The sequence below is a fragment of the Nestor notabilis genome, unplaced genomic scaffold, assembly GCF_000696875.1.
Source record: "Nestor notabilis isolate BGI_N333 unplaced genomic scaffold, ASM69687v1 scaffold15761, whole genome shotgun sequence".
Lineage (NCBI taxonomy): Eukaryota > Metazoa > Chordata > Aves > Psittaciformes > Psittacidae > Nestor > Nestor notabilis.
Genome location: NW_009915283.1, coordinates 42,565 through 65,221, shown reverse-complemented (window position 1 = coordinate 65,221; position 22,657 = coordinate 42,565). Strand labels below are relative to the sequence as shown.

The following is a 22,657-nucleotide window of genomic DNA, read 5'->3' as shown; positions in this document are numbered from 1 at the left end:
GCCGCCCGTCCCCGTTGCCACCGGCCAGCGGAGCGGTGCTGCTTTCTGCCGGCCCCAGCCGGTGTAAGTGGGCTTTCCTTTGCTTTTATGTATTACACAAAGACAGTTTTCACCCTCGTGCGTTTGAAACGGTTTGCCTTTTTTATTTCTTTCTTTCTTTTTTTTTTTTTTTTTTTGTTTGGGTTTTTTCCTTTTGTCCCCAGCATATTGCTAGCACGCATGCCAGTGCCCCCATAAGCTATTCGAACTAGTTTTTCTGCGGGGTGGGAAAAGGATTTTAAATGGTCCTTACCCAGCACATCAAGGAGAGATGTGGTACTTTATGGCGCTTTGCCAAGGTCTGACTACAGCTGTTGCCCTACAAGTAGTATTTAATATTAAAGTTCAGTCTGTGGGTCAGGGGCCACAGATAGTACTTAATAATTTCTGTACGTTTCTGCTGACTAAAGCATACAAATACTTTTATAACAGGCCAGGCAGGGCAAGGGTTTTAGAATTTTCACTAATACTTAGTTTACCTGTAATATTTGGTATACTGCAGTACAGTGTACAAAAAAGAATGGAAAGCATCCTGGTTTTCCTTCCCAAATCTGAAATTTTAGACACCTGCCTGTGAGTTAGGGTCATGCAATTGCAAAGTAGCATTGCTGCTTTGCTAGTTCATCGCGTTTTTTATCAGGACGTATTAGGAAAGTAGTCAGCCATTATATGCAGGGCAGTTACTCAGTAGGATGCATATTGAATGTGTGTGATCTGAATCTGTTAATAAATCTGTGGCTTTATTTTTGATTACAAGAAAAGGATTTATTTTCATACATCAGTTTGGAGGGCTTGCTTTTCTTTTTTGGCCAAGTTAGTGCTAAGCAAAATAAATATATTGAATAATCTACTGAGTACTTGTAAATATCTTTGATTCAGCGGTTTAATAGGACTTGCTTTCTCTTGGCTGTATTTCTGTGCTATCACAACTTCCGTAAAGTTCTTTTGGAAGGTGTCTATGTTTGATTGTTGTGTTTGGAATAGCAAAAGCCAAGTTTAAGCCTAACCGGTTAGGTTAATTTTGAATTAAGTAGTAAAACCATTCAATCATGCGTGGTCAACTTTGTCACGTTCAAGTTTAATTCCATAGCAAGGATGACAATGCTTACGTTAGGGTTACCAAAGATGAATGGGGACATTTTGAAATACTGTAACCAGCTGATAACTTTAGGAAGGTAGACTTTTAGCCTAATGTGGCAACAGTACCACGTCAGCATCCGATCAAGTCTGAATTGGTAGAAATCTGTTCTTCCTAATAAAGGACAAATACAAGATGTTAAGTTATATGCAATATAAGATTTTGTAGGTGACAAAGGTAATTTACTTGCGAAAGTTCATGGCAAGATAAAAAGATCTTAATGCTTACTATCCAGATTATGTGTCACTTCTTTTTATGCACATCTTTGATGTAATTGTGACTAAAACTTATTACCTTTACAGTGTGCTCCTCTAGCAGTCATGTAGCTAGTTTCCATCTCTAACTGCACAGATAGGAGAATGATTAGCGATATTTCAGGGATAACTGCAGAAGCCACCAGAAACAAACTGCTGTCAAATGCACAAAGCCTGCCATGGTCTATCTCTCCGTAATGTGTTAGTTATTGGAAACCCAAACTGTTGATATCCCAAGTGTTGTGATGATAATTACAAAGGGATGCAGTTTTTGTGCTCTTGAACTGTAGGAATGTAGGAAGTGTAAGCCCCCAAAGGCATGTGACATTTCCTAAAATAGCTTGCTGGTTGCTCCTTGGATTTGGAGCATGTGTGCGTGTGTAGCAGTCTCACCATACTCAGCATTTTCTTTACAAGATGCACAGAGAAAGTGAAATATAATAATTTCCTTATGTTACCAGAGGGGGAAGTACTAGATTTCAGATCTTTTCTATGTGTTTGTGGTTGTATCTAATAAATCAGGAATTTTAATTGTTGTCTTTATAGTAAGTGTTTGGAATAGTGTTTATTGAAGAGTGATTTGAGTATTTTGCTCTTAAAAGAGTTTGAAGCTTACAGCAATGTACTCTTTATGAGGGAGGCACTTTAAAATAAACCAGATGAAAGCATGATTATTTTAATAGCAATCTTTAAAGATTCCATTATGTTCTCATTGCTTTGTTGCCTGAATGTGGAAATTTATTGGAAAGCTTAACTCTCCTGCTATCCCATCTTCAGACCTGTTCAGTAATTGTGTTCCCATATTTACTTTTTGAGTAAGATAATTTCGTCATTCAACTCCAGTCTTAGGTGGCTTGTATAAACAGCTTGAGCATCATATAAATAATGCTTAAAGCCAACAGTGTATATCTAAAACAATACGGTGTGCTTCCTTTTCAAGACCAGGGCTTAAGGCTGTTTTGTAACTTTACTGGGTTCACCTCTGTTGAACTAGGAAGAGCATCCTGTGATATTTTTCAAATTGTCCTATGGATGGCTCTTGAAGGCATTTCTGCTTCCTCTGCGGAAGGTGTTGCATCCCCCTGGGCTGGATGTTCAATAGGAGTGCACACAAGGGAATATTTTCAACTGGACAGGATTTTTCTGAGTATTGTGTAAACATGCATAAGTAAAATCAGTCAGACACTGTTTTATTTTAAGCATGTAGATACTTTCTTCTCTGTTCCCTTCCTTCTAATTATAAAGCCATGACTGTATCATATATTGGGATACTGCATGATTAGAGCAGCATCCAAAAATTCTGACCCATCTATATCCAGTGCACTGTGTGGCTCATGTAAAGAGATACATGCATGTACAAACTGCTGGTGGGTTTGTTAAGCATTGCACTAGACTCACTGCATCCCTGTGGTGGTGTTGTCTTTTGGGGGGCTCAGCTGCTTGCTCGGGCTCTTGGAAGTTGTGCAGAAGGATGCTGTGTCAATGGCAGAGTGAACATCTATGCTCTTAACCTGCCTTTCTGTTCTCTGGCTACGCTAATGCTGGACACCAGAAACCAGCATCCAGCTGCTTAAACTTGGGTTTTTTTTCCTTACTAAGCAGGGAAAGAAGGAAACATTCCCTAGCAGACTGTTGGACTGTATGGTCAGTTTGTTGTATCTGAATGTTGATATTTTTTCCTATGGCTTTATAGACTGAGGAGGCTTTGTAATAAATGAACATTACAAGAATGACTGACTATGGAGAGAGGAGAAGGTAACTGCTGGTGGAAATTCTTAAGGTCTGTTTGTGTAAAATCTGCTTTATTAGAAAAGCGAATCTAGCAGGGGATTTAAGGAAGGGAGGATTGAACTAGAAAGTGCAGTCTTCATCCTGCCAGAATTTTGATTGTAATTTCAGACATACAGGTAGTTCTCTTGAATGAAGTACAGTAACTCACATGCTGGAGGTTAAGCATGTTTATTTGCACAATGTGGTTTTGGCATTAAGCAGCAGATGCTTTTAATACAATAAGGAACAATATATGGAATAGGTTAAGTAGCATTTCTGTGCTAGTTGAATTATTTCAGCTTTATGCAATTTGTTTCATTATAGAAATAATAGGACTTAATATCATTAAGCAGGATGTCTTTTTGCATCTGCTATGAATTAAATCCAAGCAGAAAAATAATCTTGCTAATGATGCTTGGTATTTCTAAGTGACTACACAGATTTAAAATACTAGCACTCAAATAGACTTTGCAAGTCTGTTTTAAAAATGTCTCTGTAAGAATAATGAATTCTGTACTTGAAGCCTGGATACATGAGCATGCTGTATTGTTTTGAAACAAAAAAATCTGCAAGTATCTGGCATGTTTTGTTTCTCTTGGAGAAGTTTTGGACATAGGTGCTGTAAATGTTTTCAAGGATGGCAAACTTACTGTTGTTTAAGGCCAGAATTTTTTTTTTTGTGAGACAAGTAACAAAGGATGAATTCTAACACTTCAGCTACTTGATTTGCAGCAGCATGTTTTAAAGCTGAAAAGCGACAAACTGATGAAATACAAAATGAAGAAAAAAATAGGTTGCTGATAGCATGGCACTTGCCAAAATATAGATGCGAGTCAATAACATAGAGTGGCTTGTTACTGTTTTTTAATTATTATTATTGTTTTGGGTTTTTTTTCCCCCATTGGGCTTTTGTTGTTGTTTGTGGTTGATGTTCGTTTGTTTGTGTTTTTAGGAAAAATCACTTGAGTATGCCTCAGTGTGAGTTTGTTTTAAACACTAAGGACATAATGCACTCTGCAGCCATTGGACTGCTTAGTTCTTAGTTCCAGGCTTCCAAATAGGTTCAGTTCTCCCCTCCTAATATGAGTGCATTCCTTTATGTTGTTTTGTTATTGTTGTGATGGGCTTTTTTGGTTAGTTGGTTTGGGTTTTTTTACCATTTTAACACAAAGTTACTTGACTTCTTTTTGTGCTTATTGGCCACTCTGCTTTTTCCCAGGCTAGTACATCATGTGCTGTTACTCGCCCTCCATTATTCCATAACACAGGCATAGCAATTTCCATAAGATGTGCAATATAATCTTTAGAATATACGTAGCAAATTCAACACTTCTGTGAGGCATCAAACAATAGCGTGTGCATAAAATAAATGCTTCAAGCGCGTGCAGTAAATCTGTGTAGTTTCAGCACTGCTGGACTAACTGCATGTGCTTGGTGCAGGGTTTCTATGTGTGTATTGGAGGCGCAGCCCTCCTGGGGTGCCAAACCTACTGCACAAGCACAGAATGATTGTTTTGCATATAGACAACGTATATCTTGTGTGGCATCATTTGGGATTTATTGCTTAAGGAAGTTGGGGAATGGGATAGAAGAAAAGATCAGCTTACGGAAAGTTGTAGCTACTTTTAGATGAGCTTAAAAATGGCCTACCCATATCCCAAGGAACAGCGTTGGTCAGTGACATGTACATGATTCAAAGGCTGCAGGTTCATCCACCCTAATTTAGAGCGTGTAGTGCTGCCTCACAGTTAGATAGCACAGGTGTTTAAACCCAGCCAAAATACCCTTGAGGTTTAAAAGGTACAGCACATGTGTAGTGCTGTTAGCTTCTGTTCTGTGAATTAAATTTTGTGCTTTAATTGATCAGGTGAAGTATTTATATTCTCTTCTTAAAACTGTACCTGCATTTTAAAATTCACAGAATGGCTGAGGTTGTAAGGGACCTCTGGAGGTCTTCTTGCAGCATTGGTGCATAAGCAGGGCCACCTAGAGCTGGTTACCCACAACCATGTCCAGGTGGCTTTTGAGTATCTTCAGGAATGGAGACTCCACAGTTTTTCCTCACCATTGACAGTATAGGCCTAAAATCAGCATAATAGTCTCCCTTAAAAATTTCTAGTGTAAAAATGTAAGTAATGATAAAAACCAGAAGTCTGTCTAGCCCTGTATAGTTTCTTCAGTAGTTTCTATAAACAGATGCCTAAGGAAGAATAGGACATTCACATGAATACTTCCAGTTTTTTGAGCCTTTAGTGTTTTTCAGTCGAAATCGTTCTCAGCTGTATTTGGTTCCTGTTGAGCTAGCAAATGTTAGCAGCTTTCTTTTCTCTGTATTTATCTGATATCCTTCTGAACTGTTAACATTTTTTGACATTAATATTTTGCACAGACGCAGATATTTTTGTATATTTGGTATGTACATTGGCAAGCAGGTAACAGATTCACCGGATGGAAAACAATCTCTGTTTTGATTTATACTCCTCAGGGCTTGAAAACTCATACTGTTGTTATGTCGCAAAAAGTAGCGAACATTCCCTTATCTTTTCACCTCATTTGATCTGTTCTTGCTGATTTATACTCCTTGGGTATTCTAGTCACTTACAAACATGCAGTGTATTTTGTAATAGAGTTTTTGGAGGATTTTTTTTTTTTTTTTGTGGGAGGAAATCTTATATTAATGTTACAGTGGTAAGTTTCTTTCAAAACAATTCTGATCAGTTACTCTTTTTTTTAAGCCTAAATTGTACAGGTCTGTAATTGAAGACGTCATCAATGATGTCAGAGAAGTTTTCCTGGATGAAGGAGTGGACGAACAAGTTCTTATGGAACTCAAAACAGTAAGTTGCAACTTAAAAGATTGTTTTTGGTTTTTTTCTAACAGACTAATGCAGCAGTTGGTTTTTTGGATCTGCTACTGTTGTCCACAGTAAAAATACCAGTTTTTAGTTAGCGAAGCATTGCATTAACCTGCATATCTGTAGCCCCATATAATTTGAACTACACTACTGTATAGAGAGATCTGCTCACCTTGTTTATTTTCCCTAACTGGCATGTCAAACTTGATATAAACTAGCCGCAGGCATCCAAATTCACAGTGGTTTTTGTGTCCCCAAAATGTTGTATCTTAAAAAAAGGAGGGGTGGAGAATATGTGTATTTCCAAGGCAGACAATTCTTAAGGTTTCTCTGCAGGAAAAATAAAATGCCTGCCCTGCTTGAGGTTTTTGTCTTTCTGAAGAAGGGGAGTTGCATTGTCAGATGCATTGTCAGATTTTTGCATGTACGGTTTGTGGCTTGCAGATTTATTGTTTCTGGAGGGTGGTACATAATAAATTGCACTGTGTGCATCATGCTTTTCTGAAACTCATATTCAGAATTGGTTTACATACAGTGGGTTCGAGCTGTTACCAAGGGTTTAGAAGAAAGGGAGGATGTTGAACTGAGCTCTGATGGGTCTCCTGTGGCTTTCTTCAAGTTCTTCCTGGGTAAAAGAAGCCCTTCAAAAGGCAAGAGAAAATGCAGGGGATAAAAAAAGGTGGGATGGGGGGAGAAATAAAGTAAAAGGAAGCTAGGAAATTAGGTGCCCATTTATGTCAGCTGTTGAATAAGGACTTGTTCAGAAAGCAGGATGTCCTACACTCTCAGTATTGAAGTATTAAAAAATGGATGGAGTGGGAAAGGAATGTTGAGTTTGGCTAGACAGAAACAGGTAAAGAATTCTTCTGTGAAACCATGGCCTGGCTTGGGAGGTAATGAAGTGAGCACTGTAAGAAAAGCACTGTGTGTCTGTGTCACGGACATGTTCTGCAAATGATGTCAGAAAAGGCTGAATGAGGGAAGAGACAAGAAGGAAATATATTGAAGAGGAAGGCTTAGGGAGCCCTATTTGCTTGTAGTCCTTTTGACTCTGATGTATTTTGGAATAATTATGTTGCTGTCTGTTTACAAGAGCTGATTTTTTTGGGAGACATGTCAGATGACATAAAGAACTGAAGGGCTGGAGAAGCTGAATTTGGTATTGTGATAGAAACTGTAAATGCTTGTCCAGAGGCATTATTTTAGGTATACTGTTAGTTTCTGTTGAATTGTGTTGTAAGCAATAGTCTTCAAGCGACTTTTATTGAGGAGTTCCAAAAAGAAATGGCTTGAGGAAAGAGTAAGAACATAAAGAATGGTTTTTGTGATTTAAGAGGCAAGACAGGGAGAAGGTAGAGATATGAAAACTTGAAGGCTACTTTAAAATTACCAGTTTATCTCTATTTATGCTTCTGTTAGGGCTATTACTAATCTTCCACGCTTGGATGAAATGAAGAATGTTAAGCTTGGGCTGGCAATTCTTGTAAGATAGTTAATTTCTCTTCTTAAAATATTGCCTCTCTGGAGTTCTCTCTTCAGCCTGTTTGCCTGTGGGCTTTTTGGGCTAAGTAGGCTGCACAAGATAAACAGTGAAAACAATTTCAATTTTGGAGTACTATCTTTATATTGTTACAAATCCTGTTGAGTAAAAATTGTACATGGAAATTTCTCTTTCCTTTTCCAAACCAGCTGTGGGAGAACAAGTTGATGCAGTCCAAGGCTGTAGATGGCTTTCATTCAGAAGAGCAGCAACTTTTGTTGCAGGTGCAACAGCAGCAACAGCAGCAGCAACAGCAGCATCATCACCACCATCATCACACACAAGCTCAGCCACAGCAGACTGTGCAGCAACAGTCTCAGCCACAACAGGTCCTTATTCCAGCGTCTCAGCAAGGTCAGACTTATTCTCTAACCTCTCTGGCAAAAGGCTGTCAAGTTAGACTGACTCCATAGTATGTTCTAAAACTAGGGCGGGATGTTTATCTCATGGATAATTTTATGTTTTGATGTTAACTTTGTTTCTACTTGCTTCTATTTAATGGGTCAAGAAAGCTGGCTTGGTGAAAATAACCTGGTATTTGTGTTAGTGATATTCTTCAGAAGATTTTGGGAAAATGAATTTTTTCTTTTGGTCTTCTACTATGTCAGTTATGTTCTCAGAGTGCATGACTTCAAGATTTTGTCAAAAACTCATTAGCAGCTCTGTAGTTTCAAGCCGATACACATATCCAGTTGACAATTAAATCCTGAGGTATTAATGTGATTAGGAGCAAATTAGTTTAAAAAAACCTGTATTGCTTAGCATAAGTGGATGCTGGGACATGAAAAATGCTTGTATAAGAGTCTGTTTGGGAGATGGTTTTTCATGCTAGAACAAGTTTCAAGTAACAGCTGGGTGGTTTTGTAGTCTTGAAAGATTGCATACTGTGTAGGTATATTTTGTCTAGCCATAACAGTATTGTTCTGTATAATTATTGCCTTGTGGATTCTCCATTAGTTTAAGAGAGACATTAATTTAAGTGAAACATTTTGACCAGTTACAATTTACTTTGAAAACTAAGGTAAATACTTCTGGGTTGTACAGCATATATGCTGCGTGAACAGGTCTGCCATCTACAAAATACTTGAGTTTTCAGAGTGCTACTAAAATTGTGGTATAAAATACTTAGCTGTGGTAGTCCAGACTTCAGTCATTTTTTCAGATTTTATGGATCAGAACCTCTGTTGTCATAGGTACAAAAGATAGCTTTGAATTGGCTCTCTGGTTGTCTCCCCTTACCCTCAAGCCCAACCACCGTATATTCAAAAGAGAACTAGTGTGACAAGAACAACTTGTTGGGGTGGGGTTTTTTGTTTGGTTGCTTTTTTGGTTCAGTGTCTGGGTGTTTTTCCCTCTCTATCTTTCTTATTATAGTACTTTGTATTTTGACTGGACCTATCTCAGTTTCGACTAATTCTGAGATTAAGACCCCTAAATAGACGTGGCTTTAAATAACCTGTGTGTTCTGGTTTAAATTACCGTCAGTGGAACTGGAAAAGTCTACTCACCAAGACCTCTAGTGGCTCTTTAGCGGAATAGCTGTGATTCTGCTAACACGGAGATCCATGTCTTCCCGTTTGTGTCTTAGGCTAGAATAAGATCCTGCCTGTAGTAATACACTTAAAACTGATTTTTTTGTTGTCCCATGTTGTGGCTTGTGACAAAATGACAGTGTGGAGGCTAAAGGCTAGATGAAATTAGGATATGAAAATCCTTTAGTTACAGATATGCGGTTTTCTGAATTACTTGACTTCTCTGTACCACAAGGGTAATGGTGTAGTTGTTCCTTGCATGACTTGGTGCAGTCCCAGAGAGAGATCAGGACAATCGGCAGGGTGATTCCTTCTGTCCTGTGTGTGGTCCTGGCACAGGGTCACAAGATGTCCTTGGGGCTCTTTTGCCCTCTCTGGATTCTCTGAAAGTTGGAGAGATGGCCTCAGATCTTGGTGCAGGGTTGTGGGCCTTTCCTCCTCCAAATCTTTTCCAGAAACTCAGTATTCTTAAGTGTCCTTGGTTATAGGATTGGATGGAGAATACCTTGTTGATGATTAGTTTGTTCAAATTGCTCTGTCATTTTCCAATTTGCTGTTACTGTATTAGCACTCATAGCCTGCTTGTTCCACATACTAGGACACTTTTGCACTTCTAGATGATCAGCAGGTTATTTGCATAGTTAAGCTATCTATTTCCTTTAGCACATCAAAATTATGTTGGGCTTGTTTTTTTTTTTTTTCTGAGGGGAACAGGTGGTTGATTATACTTAATCTGCTTCTGCTACATTAGAAATACAGTTAAGATCATAAGATTATGCTGATTAGATGTAACTTGGGCTAACTGCTGCATCCTGTTAACATTTTCTTCATCTTGCTTATGTCAATTTTAAGAGTTAACCACTGTGAACTGACGTTTTTGGAGAACTCTGATACTGGACATAAATTTATCAACATTTCACTAATGCCTTTACTTTTAAAAATATATTTTAAATCTTGCTTTACTTGGGGTTGGAATAGGTAACTGAAGCCCTTGAAATAAGATCTGTGAAGCCAGAATAGCCAGCTTCTTAGAGCTGTATAATATCTTCAGAGTAAAACTTAGTAATATCCTGCTATGCTTTCTTGAGCACAATGCTGCCTTAATTGTATGAAGGGGCAGGGGGTTCTGCATGCAACAGCCCTTTCTTTCACACACGGAACTGTTCATTACTCCAGAGCAAGGACTTCTGAGCCATAATGTGTGTTTAAATATGTAGCCAGTCTGTCAATGTATCACGTATTGTGAGTGAGACTTATAGTGCCTTATTCCCAGATACTTCTTGAACTGTTGTTCACTTGGAATGTATTTTTCTAGAGTAGGTCGAGGTGGTGCTTACGTCAGCTTGATATGGATGCTCTCTTCAGACTAGACAAATACCTAGAGTGGGACAGTTATCCTTATCTGCTCTCAGTGTCTTCCCTAGTTAAAGTTACCAGAAGTTTACACTAAAGTTTAGGTTAGATATATGGAAAAAGTTCTTTACTGTGAGGGTGGTGAGGCACTGGAACAGGTTGCCCAAGGAAGTTGTGAATGCTCCATCCCTGGCAGTGTTCAGGGCCAGGTTGGATGGAGTCTTGGGGGACCTGGTTTAGTGTGAGGATGTCCCTGCCCATGGCAAGGGGGGGTTGGAATTAGATGATCCTCTCCAACTCAAACCGTTCTATGATTCTATGAAGATCAGAGACCGCTCAGTAGCTGTTTCTGTTACAAAGCTTGGCTGATGTATGGGTGATGTTCTTTCTAAGTTATTCTGGCTTTGATGTTATTTTGGACAGGCTTCATAGTTTTCATGAAATGCTATTTTTTTTTCGTTTCTAGCAACTCAGCAGCAAGTTATTGTGCCAGATTCCAAGCTTATACCACACATGAATGCGTCAGGCATGGTAAGAAAAGCAGTTGTTTATATGTGCATACACTGTCATTATGTAAGCTGTTTTGATTAAATAGTAAACAAGAAGTCTGGTGTTAGTCATCAGTGCTTAAAAGTAATTTAGGACACACTTACATAACTGCCTGTCATCTTTCTGAGTTTTAGTGTTGCACTGACAATCCAGGAACAGTAACCTAGGTCTTCAACTTTGATAACAAATCTAGGACTTATCTTGATCCTGTGCTTTAAATGTGTTTAACAAATTTATTTTTCTTTTTTAAACATAAATTGGAGTACTGTGGGTATGAATCTGCATGATGATGTGCTCGTCATCTACCAGGACAACACTATTAACTAATGCAAGCACACTGCATTGGCTAGATGTAGGAAGAACCATGAACAACTCTGAAACATAATCTTGTATCAAATTAGAGATTATTTATCAATTCACGTCAATTTTTTTCTTGTCACATTAATTTGATTCACTAATTTTTATAGTAGCATATGAAATGGTACCATCACTTATCCCTTTCTTGCAGTTTTTATCTCTAGAGCTTTATTTTGGTTATCTTATCCTGCTTTAAATGCCCTGCCTTAATAAAAAAAATAAAAAATAAATCGCTTGCAAAGTGATGAAGACAACAGCAAATGCAAGTTAAATATGCCTATTAAGACTGAAATTCTTATATTATATTCTTGCCACTTTTATGGTAAAAGCACATGTAGCTCTGTTTCATGGTTAGTCAAGTAGGTTGCTTAGCTTCACTTCTCCATTACCTGCTGACCTTACTATAGAAAAGAACCTGAACTTTGTTACTCATATGGCATGATTTAACCCAGAGGCTGTGAGCACATGTACATCTACCTTTCTCTTGCATGTTTTACAACCATTTCAGTGTGATTCATAACTTCCCAAGTCAAACAGTTAAACTTTGTCTCATTCAGTTAGATCTTACTGATGGGGAGTGGAAAAATTAGTATGCCATATTTTAAAACTCTGCTGCTGTCAAAATGTAGATGAATTGTATACTGCAGAAGACTACTGTTCAGTAAATAGTTATAGGATAAATTTGAAATTATTATGTGTGGTTTTTTAGAAACATTTAAGTTTGTGTTAAAGAATGGATCTGACAGAGCTTGAATATATTGGAAGGCAGAGAGTAATGAGAGTTTATTCATCTGCCTTTGTCTGGGACATGAGGATGCAGACAAGCACTTTTCAGTTTGTTTGGTGGTGTCTAATTTTGGCAGTTATAACTACTATGTTAACCAGCCAATACGGGGAGTTCAGATGTCTTATAAACAGGAAATGTGCACTCTGTAATAAAATACTTACATCCTTTCTGTAGCAAAGAGTGAGCAGCCATGATTCCTTTATAGTAGGGAAAGGGAGGCTTTTCCATAGGCAGCTGAAGTTAGACCCTCGAAATGGAGAAGTCTGTCTTGTTCTGCAAATTAAGCACTTAATGCAGATTTTTGTGTTTGGAGCTCCCATAATTGTGTTGGAATTCAGTTTTCTTTTAAGTACAAATCACTACCCACTGAGAGTCTTCAGCTTTCTCTTTTAACTAGCTATCTTCAGAGAAAAAAATTAGTCATTCTGTGAACAGTCAGTACACTGTATGCATATATTCACTCAAAAGAGCTGTGTTATGCATTACTTGAAATGTAGATTACTTACAGAATGAAGAAAAGTGCAAACCTGATTGCTGCTTCATGTGAAAACAAGACAGGGGAACATGATCACTGCTTCAGTACTGTATGTTTCTTCAGATTTGTAGGCCTATACCTTTAGCTGCTTTAAAAAAGTATAAGTAAAATTGCCACATGAGCAACACAGTATTGTACTCTTATTAGTAGCTTGGCAGAGGAGGAAAAAAAGTCTGCTGAGCTTGCAGATAAACCAAGAAATCATGTGGACCTATGTTAAGGTATGATGCTTAGTGATTGTTGCTTCAGTCTTCCTGTTAAGGAAGAAGGAAAATAGTTTTTATGTGTAGTATAATGTACAGTTGATTAATGCCTGCATTTCAGTAGCTGCAGAAACTTGTGTGCGAACACTGTAAACAGCATTAAAAAGGTATGTATTTTCAGGCAGCATGTAGCAAGATGACACACCTGCAATAATGTCTGTGGTTAAAAAGCTGTTCTTCTATTACAGAGTGCTGCAGCTACTGCAGCTACATTGGCTCTCCCTGCTGGTGTTACTCCTGTTCAGCAGATACTTACAAATTCAGGTAACTGTAGTAACATTGAGATCAAACAATGGTTTTGAGGGTGATTGGGAGGGAAAAATTGTGGGTTTACTCCCTGTTAATATGTATGTTAAAAAGCAGAACCTGGGAATTCACCCTTAGAAGGCAGTGCAATCTCTCCACCAGACTCTTGGACTCTTTAACTCATTGACTTGGTAGTCTTATGAACCTTGTGGTTCTGACCTAACTGTGGTGTGGGTTAGATTTTGTGCAAGTTTTCTGCACTTTTTAGAGAAGTGCATGAAGCAAGAAGGCAGGCAAGGGTGGTTCATCTGGTCTGCTTAGACTGGGACTTAACCTTCCTGCTTTAAACATTTGAATATTTAATGGATATACAGTTCATATACAATCCAAACGTGTAGCTGTTCTAGAAATTAAAATGTTTTCCATTTTTAAGGAAGCATATCTATGTCATAGCATAGCATAATCTGTGGCTCACATTTGTTACTTTTGTTATGGTCATAATTTTTTTTCATCAGTTACAAATATTTATTGTACATTTTCTTAAATAAAGGACTAGGGTAGACTCTTCTTTCAGATATACTTAGTTATTTCAGTAAATAGGGCTTGGCATTTTGCTGTGAAGGGGGAGAACAAGAACTAAAATCAGTCATTGAATTAAATGTGTGAAGTTCGGGATTATTTAATTTAGTTTCTTTTTCTCCCACATCTTTCTGATCAGAAATGTGAAAAACTAATGTTGGAATATATCTTAGCGCTTCATTGTCAGAGGTGGAGGCTGTTTCCAAAGGTGTGTGAGTCTTAGATGTGTTTTGTGAAGTGAGGAAAGGTACATAATAATAAAGATATAGGATAATAAAATGGAGTACAGGTGTTGTGGATTCAGAAAGGAGAGGTGGATAGTAACTGTAGGGATAGATTTTTCAAAAAGGCAACCGCATAATAATATTGCAAAGAAAGTTATGCATAGAGGAATTTCTTATTACTCGGTAATTAGAGGAAAAAATGTGAGGAAAGGAAATCATCTGACAGGGCCCTGGAAATACAACAGTGTCAGGAATGGGTAGAGGCTTTGTGGTGTGAATACCTGTATTCTTATTTTGGTATATGTTCATTTGTATTTCTATCTGTAAAACCATGTTTTGAAACATGAGTAATGTGGGGGCTAATATTTAAAATACTGTTCTGTGTTAAAGGATTAGATTTTTGCCTTGCATATGTAAATTTATTTTTGGATTGCATACCTCATGATCCTATTCAGATGATAAACAACCATATTTGTTTCTGACACAGCTGCTATGGCATAGTATCTTTGCACTGGTGAAAATGAAATGTAAATACTCTCCTTAAATTATAATTGGTGTTCTTCCAGGAAACAAGCTTCTGAATTACGATCGTTCTAAAAGTGATTTCTACAGTTGATTAGTTTGATATTTATTTTATTACAGGCCAGATCCTCCAGGTAGTTAGAACTGCAAATGGAGCTCAGTATATCATTCAACCACAGCAGCCAGTTGTTCTACAGCAGCAGGTCATACCACAAATGCAGCCTGGTGGAGTACAAGCACCTGTTATACAGCAGGTAAAAAAAAAATTTAGTAGGTACAATTGAAAGAAAAAACATTACAGTAATTACCAGAGGGTTGCATTTTTGTGAGCAAATTGTAATACAAAACAAAGTCAGAAAGAGTATATTTTAAACAAAAAAAAAAAAAAGAAGACAATTGTGCTAAGAAGTGTGTTTTATAAAAATGCACAATTTTGAAGTGTTGTTTTCAATGTCACTTTTATTCTTGCCAAATTTTGACTGGCTGCAGTTTAAAATTTCTTACGTGCATCCCCTGATGACAACTGTATCATAATCCTAGTTTACATCTTTCTAAAAATGTGTTTATCAGTTAAAATTATTGTGTCACATAACATATAGAGAAAATACCTAAAGCAAACATACACAGTTCCCTTGATTACTTTAGTAGTGAACCCAGGATGTTTTACGATGATTTTTTGTTCAGCTGCAAGCCAGCTGTGTGTCTGTGTAAGCATTGAGTTTTAGCGTTGTGTCACAGTTCTGCAATTTAAGCATAGGAACAATTTGTAAAGAGTTTTAAGTTAAATGTTTTATAAAGAAGGTTTAAGAATAATCTTTTACTTGAATTTAAACATTCCCCTGCTGTGCTTGGAACTCGGGTGCGGCGGTAGTGCTAGTGTTTTAGAACGGAATGAGAGTAGGTTTTCTTAGATTCAGCAATGCAAAATGCAGAAAATTAACACCGAGTAGTGAAAGCAGGTATATTATTGAAGGTATTTATCTGAAACAGTTGGAATCTTTTTAACTCTCATTTCTTTAATTAGTGCAAGTCGGATTAATATGCTTTAATTGTTTTCTGTGAGTGATGTGATAGTCTGTTATGTTAGCAGCCACAGTACTTGCAATGGTATTCCATCAGGTTTTGGCTCCTATCCCTGGAGGGATTTCCCAACAGACAGGAGTGATAATTCAGCCTCAGCAGATCCTGTTTACAGGAAATAAAACACAAGTCATACCTACAACAGTGGCTGCCCCTACACCAGCTCAAGCACAGATTCCTGCAGCTGGTCAACAGCAACCACAACAACAACAGGCACAACCACAAGCACCACTTGTTCTCCAAGTTGATGGAGCAGGGGACACATCATCTGAAGAAGAAGAAGATGAGGAAGAAGACTATGATGATGAGGAGGAGGAAGACAAAGAAAAAGACGGGGGTGAAGATGGCCAAGTTGAAGAGGTAAACTTAACATTATTTCAGAAGACTGGAGCATGCGTGTGTTCCATTTTACCTTTTTTTTTTGCAATATTTGAAAGAAAACTATATGCTTCAAATAATACTGTATTCCATTAATTTTGAGAATATAACTTTTATCCTTGTACTTCAGTTTCTTTATTTCCTATATGGAAGTTGTAGAAACTGTGTGCTAACAAAGCACCTTGAAAGGCAGGGGGACACAGCAAAAACTGCTGATTGTTGTTAACGCCCTTTTAAAAAAATTCAGTAATAATATTTCTGATATTATGGAGAGAGCAGCCATGGAATTAGGGAAACAGTAAACTCCACTTGGGACTGAGTGCATACAAAACCAAGGTGTTAGGAAGACTGACAAAAAGGAGAGCATATATTTAGTTCAGGACCAATAGACAGTTCAGCATGTATTTAGTGACAGGACCAATAGATGTGGTCTGACCTGTATCTCACTGAGTATTGTATTGCTTTCTGTTACACTAGAACAAGCCTGAGAACTCAAGTTTTATTATAAAGCACCTTCTAGAAATAACCCTGACCTTGATTTAGAGAAATCAGGAGATAGGAGGAGGAGTGAATATTCTTCATGACTTGTTGCATTCTTAACAATATGTGCTTAATTTAGACTTTGAATTTTCTTGGTTTTGGACTTGAGCCAGCAGCTCTTACTGAATTTTGGTGTATTGCACCAAAAAGCCCCACAAGAATAAGATCTATTTTTTTTAAGTTGGGGAGGGAATGCTAATAAGCTAGAAGTACTGTCATTGTAGTCTTTGACAGGAAACTTGGTACTCCCTAAGTCTAACCTAAAATGCATTTTGAACTGCCGGATCAGATCTCTGCAGCCTTTCCAATTATTTTAAGATTCCATTTAAAATGCCAGCATGAGAAGCATATGTAGTATTTCACAGTCTCTATTACCCATCTAGTGTATGCATGTAAAAATTTTAATTTTTGTCAAGGAGTTATTTCTGTAGTACCTCTACAGTGGTGGCTAATAGAATTTTTCTGTTACAACTTAAATTGGGTTCACATCACTTTTCCATTGTATTGATCAGCATTGATGTCAGTTTGAATGTTGTACTAATTGCCTCATTAAGTATAGGTCATCATGCTTAAATATTAAGTACTCTGTAATAGTGTCTTAATGCTAGCATTCTTGTGGAAATTTTTTTATATGCCAAGACTTTATTATCAGCATGCCAGAGGTCTCCTGTTACTTTTGCTACCTGTGTTCATCCACAGTTACTTAATGAGTGGACCAGTTCCTTAAAGCTTTTGAAGTCACTTAAAGTCACTCTAGAAGGAATTGGAACTTTTTCTCCTCTCAGTAGCATCTCTTCCATATATCTTATGTATTTGTGAATATGTGGGAAGACGAGGATTATACAGAAGACTTTGGAAAAGTTGCTCTGTGTTTATTAGAGGTTGATTTAGCTTTGCAATGTGTGTTGTTTGCATTAGACAGAAAACAAAACCCCAAATTTCTGCTGGAAGAGTGTTAGCAGAAAGACAAAAAAAGGGAAATAATTTTTAAGGAACATGAAGATAATTCTAGGTCTGGAGAAGTTATTTTTTTATGTAAAAATCTGTGTAATGGTAATTTTTTTGTAAAGACAAATTGCAGTCACCAGAACATTTACAGTAAAAGAACAGGAATGGTTGTAGTGATAAAAAGCTTCTATGCCCAGAGTCTGGCCTGGACACTGAAGTACCAAATTAAAATTGGCAAGGGTATCCTAGGATTGAGCACGGGAACAAAGTGTATGTTCATCACCCCTGCTGGAAAGCCTGATATTCGCCACCTCAAATGAATTTTAAGTCTTGTAGTTCTCACAAGATTGTAGCCTTACGTGAGTAATCGTGTACTTTGATTTTACTAATCAGCGTGACTTTTTGCATGTGTTTGTTTCAGGAACCTCTTAACAGTGAAGATGATGTGAGTGATGAGGAAGGACAAGAACTGTTTGATACAGAAAATGTTGTTGTGTGCCAGTATGATAAGGTAAACTACTGAACAGAATCCAAGGATTCTACTTTCTTTGTTCTTCTTCCTATCAAGTAATAATTTTTAAGTAATTTCTTTGTGACTGCTAAGTAGAGGTAGATCTGTAAAGATTATAATGTGAGTGGTCATGTAAGAATTACCAATTGTTTGTTTTCTAAAGCAAAGTTTGTGTGACGTGTTTGTATAAACCTGATAATGAGTAAAGCTTAGAAGGATTTGGCTGCATTTTCTTTTTTTTTCATCATGTCTTTTTGTGACCTTTAGCAAAGGTCAGTCCTCTGGGCTCAGGAAAAGTGAACTATTGTAAGTAAGTTTGTACATTTGCTGTGGTGGTGAATGGAAAAAGCAGTCATTACGATTTACGCTTGTGGAAAACTTCCTTGGTCACTAAAAATATCTCTTCTTGATGATGAATAGTTATCAGAGGAGAAGGTTTTTTTCTGTGCTATGCATTCTTTACTGAAGTGGCCATGTGGAGTGCTTTTGCTTATCTTGCTTTAAATTCTGCAGAGCTGTCTTGCTTTCTCTATAATAACTAATTTCTTCGTGCATATTTGTCCTGGAATATGCAAGTATTCATCCATGTCTGGAATTATTTTAAATGTGTGTACAGGATATCAAACAACTTTTTATTGAGGTGGTATGCGGAAAGATTATTCATTCTTTTGCTATGCTAGATTAATTGGACTACAGTGAATAAGGATCCTTTTTAAAGCAGAAAATATTCTCTAAGTTTGTTGAATAAAAACTCCTATGTTGTGAAGAACGGCTGGTTAGAAGATCTTCAGTTATGCCCAGACTCTGCTTAGGCTTGTCATCACATTCAACAGAGAATTTAAGACAGAGAAAAGTGGTATCAGTATTTGCATCCCAGCCATCTGTCTTCTCCACACTGTAATCCAAAACTGTTAGTTTCAGGGCAATTTGTGAGGATAGTGAGGAACCTCAAAATAGCAGTCAGAAAAGCTTGTTGGGAGCTGTTAAAGCTGAGCATCAGGAACTACTTTGAAATCCTCATCCTCTTAAAAGTTAAGAATGTGAACTCAGTACAGAACAGTGTCCATCATTAACCTGTAGCACCATGTACTTTGAAAGGACCTCATCACTTATCAAACAGTTTGTCTCTATAAAATACACAGGATTAGCTCAGTTGTTCTGAGCAGAGTTCCCTCTTATATTAGTGTCCAGCATCAGCTGATGGTGCCTCTGGAACAGTGAGACAGGCAGATTGTGATGCTTATGTAGAGCATTTTACCATCCTTCTGTAAACTTGAGCGAGATATGGTGGCTTTTTTTCCTTAATATGTCAGAAATTAATTTGATTGTTTTTGAATCTTTGTCTTACGACAAGAAGTTTCATAGAGGTTGTGTGGAGAATTACCTATTTTTCATCCCATTAATTTTGTATGATACCTCGTACTTCATTATTTAGAAGATTGTTCCCTCTTTGCTTTCTTGGTGCCTTTTATGATACTGCAGACCATCATCATGCTCCTCAGTCATCTCTTTGAAATCAGAGCTACACTTTGCTTGGTGGTTATTTTTACAATTGTGCAAATACTGGATTGTTCTTTTTTTCATTCTCCAGATCTGTTTTATTCTTCTGTATCTTACTTGGTACAGGTAGATAAGATTAAGGGAGGATCAGACATATTCACAATGCAGGTGAACCTTTGATTTATTAAGTGGTGTAGCAATGTTCAGCAATAGTTCATGTGTGCTTTTGACCCCACTGAACCCGTGGAGGAGTCTTAGGATCTCATTCCTGACTTGTAATTGCCAACTTCAAACCCATCATTTTTTCTGTCCATGTAAGTTGGAATGTTTGGGTTTTTTTTTTCCATTGTTATTACCTTCATATACTTTGAATGCACCATTGGTTTATGACACAATGAGTTAGGGCAGTAGCATTGTTCTGCAACTCTTCAGTAACTGTCTTCCTCTACAGTCAATGACGTTTTGTCATTTTCCAGATGATTAGTGAATTCTTAAAATATGCAGACTCCAGCCAGCACATATCTCTTCTGGAATGATCTCATTTTACTATAGAAACAGTGTTCTTACCCTTGTTTTCCCATCTTTATTCATCTGAGGACCTTCCTTCTTACCTCATGGCAGCTCAGATGCTTCTGATGAGGGATTGTTGTTTGATGCCATTCAGAAAGGCGAGTATTGTAAGCCAGACCTTCCCTTCTTCATTTATTTGCTGTTGCCACTGACTTTTAAGGTTAAAGTGATACTCCTAATAACTGATTGAGTGCTATGGTCTTAGCTGTTCTTGTGCCCATGGAAAAAATGTTTGTCATACATGGTTGCTGTTAGTTCTGGTGATATTTTCTAGTGTAAACCCTGCATGCTGTCTTGAACCAAGAAGGGGATTGTGTATTTTATGGGTTCCTTGACTTGGCTTCCTTGTGAAGTAGCACTTGATTGTATAGTATCTAAAATCGCCTCAGTCCTGCAGATTGATGTTTACTCATTAGGCGTAAGATAATTGAAGTCTTCAAAACTACAGCTATTTCTTGTTCTTGTATCTTTTCTAATGTCCTTCAGCACACTGGTCAACCTGCTTCCTGTAGTTGGGTAGTATTTGTTTGGGAACAGGCGTAAAGAAAGACAAGTTACTTCGGGACAGAATATGTTTGTAAAGAGAATATGAATAAAACTGTTGTTTTATTCTTATCCTGTGTCAACAGGAATACTTGTTACAACCTGAAGATCCATTATGTTACAGGCTCCACAAATCTGGACTCCCAGGGGAGGAAGAATGGAATTAATGATTTTGGTTTTGGTGGGGGTTTTTTCCCCACTGTGAGGATGGCATGTGGGAGAAAAGTTGTGAATGTCCCATCCCTGACAATGTTCAAGATCAGGTTGGACAGGGCTTTGAGCAACCTGGTTTAGTGGAAGGTGTCCCTACCCATGTCAGGGGGGCTGGAACTCGATGAGCTTTAAGGTCCTTTCCAACCCAAACCATTGAATGTTTTTGTGATATTATTTATTCCACCTCCTGATGAATAGGCCAGCTATCTATCTATACATAACATAATCCAACTAGCTTTCATGCAGAAAGGAGTTGGTGCAAGAGATCCAAATAATAAAACCTGGTGTTTGACCCTTTTAGGGCTGGTTTAAAACCTTAGTCTTTCTGTCATGGTGGTTGAAAAAGGATTCTGGCTTTGAAGTGGAGCTTTGTGGCTGTTGTAATCAAAGACAATTTAATCAAATTAAAGCAGCACTTGGGTACATACTTATCTTCTTCCTTTCCAGCCACTTCTAAAAATGTGCTGTATGCTTTATATTTTGGAATGCCTCTGCGCTTGCATGGTTTGGTGACAATTGCTGTCCCTGGTTTAAAAAATGAAAACAAAAAATACTAGTATATACGAAATTAGTTTTTGGCTTTCATAATTATATGCAGAATTGATTTTTGAAGTATTTGTAGTAATTTAGTAATGTATATCTAATAGCTATTCTAATTTTTTCTTGCCGTTATAATTTACTTACACATTATTACCTATATCTGATACAGACTAATAGTTTAACTTTTTTCCCTGTTTTTAGATTCACAGAAGTAAAAACAAATGGAAATTTCATCTCAAAGATGGCATCATGAATCTTAACGGAAGAGATTATGTATTTTCCAAAGCCATTGGGGATGCAGAATGGTGAAGTTTTAAAAGACAAAACAAAAAGACTCCCTGTAAAAGGAAAAAAAAGAAATGCAGGAAAGGTTGAGACTTGGATGTGTGCTCTAATCAAGTGTGTATCTGCACATCAGAAATAAACAATTAACAAAAGTATTGGAACAAAGGTAAAATGTGGCAACAAAGACACTACTTCAGATGAGCAAGCCATGGACTCTGTAGCAGCTATAGCATTGTCTGGGAGCTGGTTTTGTGTGTTAGGAATACCTTAATTATCAATTCTACATACAGGTACCTACAGCTGGTATTTAGCATGTAAGGCTTTGTTTCCCTTCCCCCCTCCCTCCCTTCTTCCCTTGATTTACAATTTTAAAATACTTCTTCCATTGATTGAAGGAACTCTTCCCTTTGATAGATTATTAATCTGAAAATGCTTATTGTCTGTACAAATCTGCTTTGAACACTTCCTTTTGGTAGTGAGGATGGTCAGAATGTTTCTTAAACTTCGTGCAAGCTTTGTACAGAAGGGTAAGAATTAAGGTGTTAAATTTTAAATAACTTGTATAAGGAAAATATTTTTAATTCTGATATGCTCATTAATTATTATATCTATTTGTTGTTTTCAGTTCAGTTCCCCATAAACAGATGGTTGTTCCTGGCAGTTACAAAACGATCATTTATATTTAAAAATTATTTTAGTTTCATGTGACACCTTTTAGGGCTGTTTTTTTTAAACACAAAGCACCCATAACTCTCCCCGCCGTGCAAGTCAGATTGCTTAACTTGTTAATTACATTCTTGCTGTTTAGTTGTGGTTCAGCATCACTGAACTGAAACAACTAATAAACTTCCCATTGATTAATTTTTTATTTTTTTTTTTTTAAAGGCTTTGGAGACCTTTTGAATCAAATGTGTAGGTAAATGGCACAATATCATGCATTCCTTCACCTGCTTATTACATCCATAGTCCAGCCATCCACAAATAGTTCAACAGACCACAAGAATGA

At 37.3% G+C, this 22,657-nt stretch overlaps 1 protein-coding gene across 1 annotated transcript; it reads left to right on the top strand.

Annotated features, from left to right (window-relative positions):
- The first annotated feature begins 5,942 nt into the window (after positions 1-5,942).
- GTF2A1 (general transcription factor IIA, 1, 19/37kDa) lies at positions 5,943-22,181 on the top strand. The gene is made up of 8 exons (XM_010024068.1): positions 5,943-6,038; positions 7,746-7,950; positions 10,948-11,012; positions 13,161-13,236; positions 14,664-14,797; positions 15,663-15,983; positions 17,911-18,000; positions 21,568-22,181. Exons 1-8 carry the CDS (start codon positions 6,024-6,026, stop codon positions 21,673-21,675), a joined length of 1,014 nt encoding a protein of 337 aa, XP_010022370.1. The 5' UTR covers positions 5,943-6,023; the 3' UTR covers positions 21,676-22,181.
- The last annotated feature ends 476 nt before the right edge of the window (positions 22,182-22,657 follow it).

Bases quoted from the DNA above. Each gene is read 5' to 3' on its own strand.
- GTF2A1 (XM_010024068.1), top strand. The intron at 14,798-15,662 runs GTAAAAAAAAAA...GTATTCCATCAG, and splicing joins AAGCACCTGTTATACAGCAG to GTTTTGGCTCCTATCCCTGG. The intron at 18,001-21,567 runs GTAAACTACTGA...CCCTGTTTTTAG, and splicing joins TTGTGTGCCAGTATGATAAG to ATTCACAGAAGTAAAAACAA.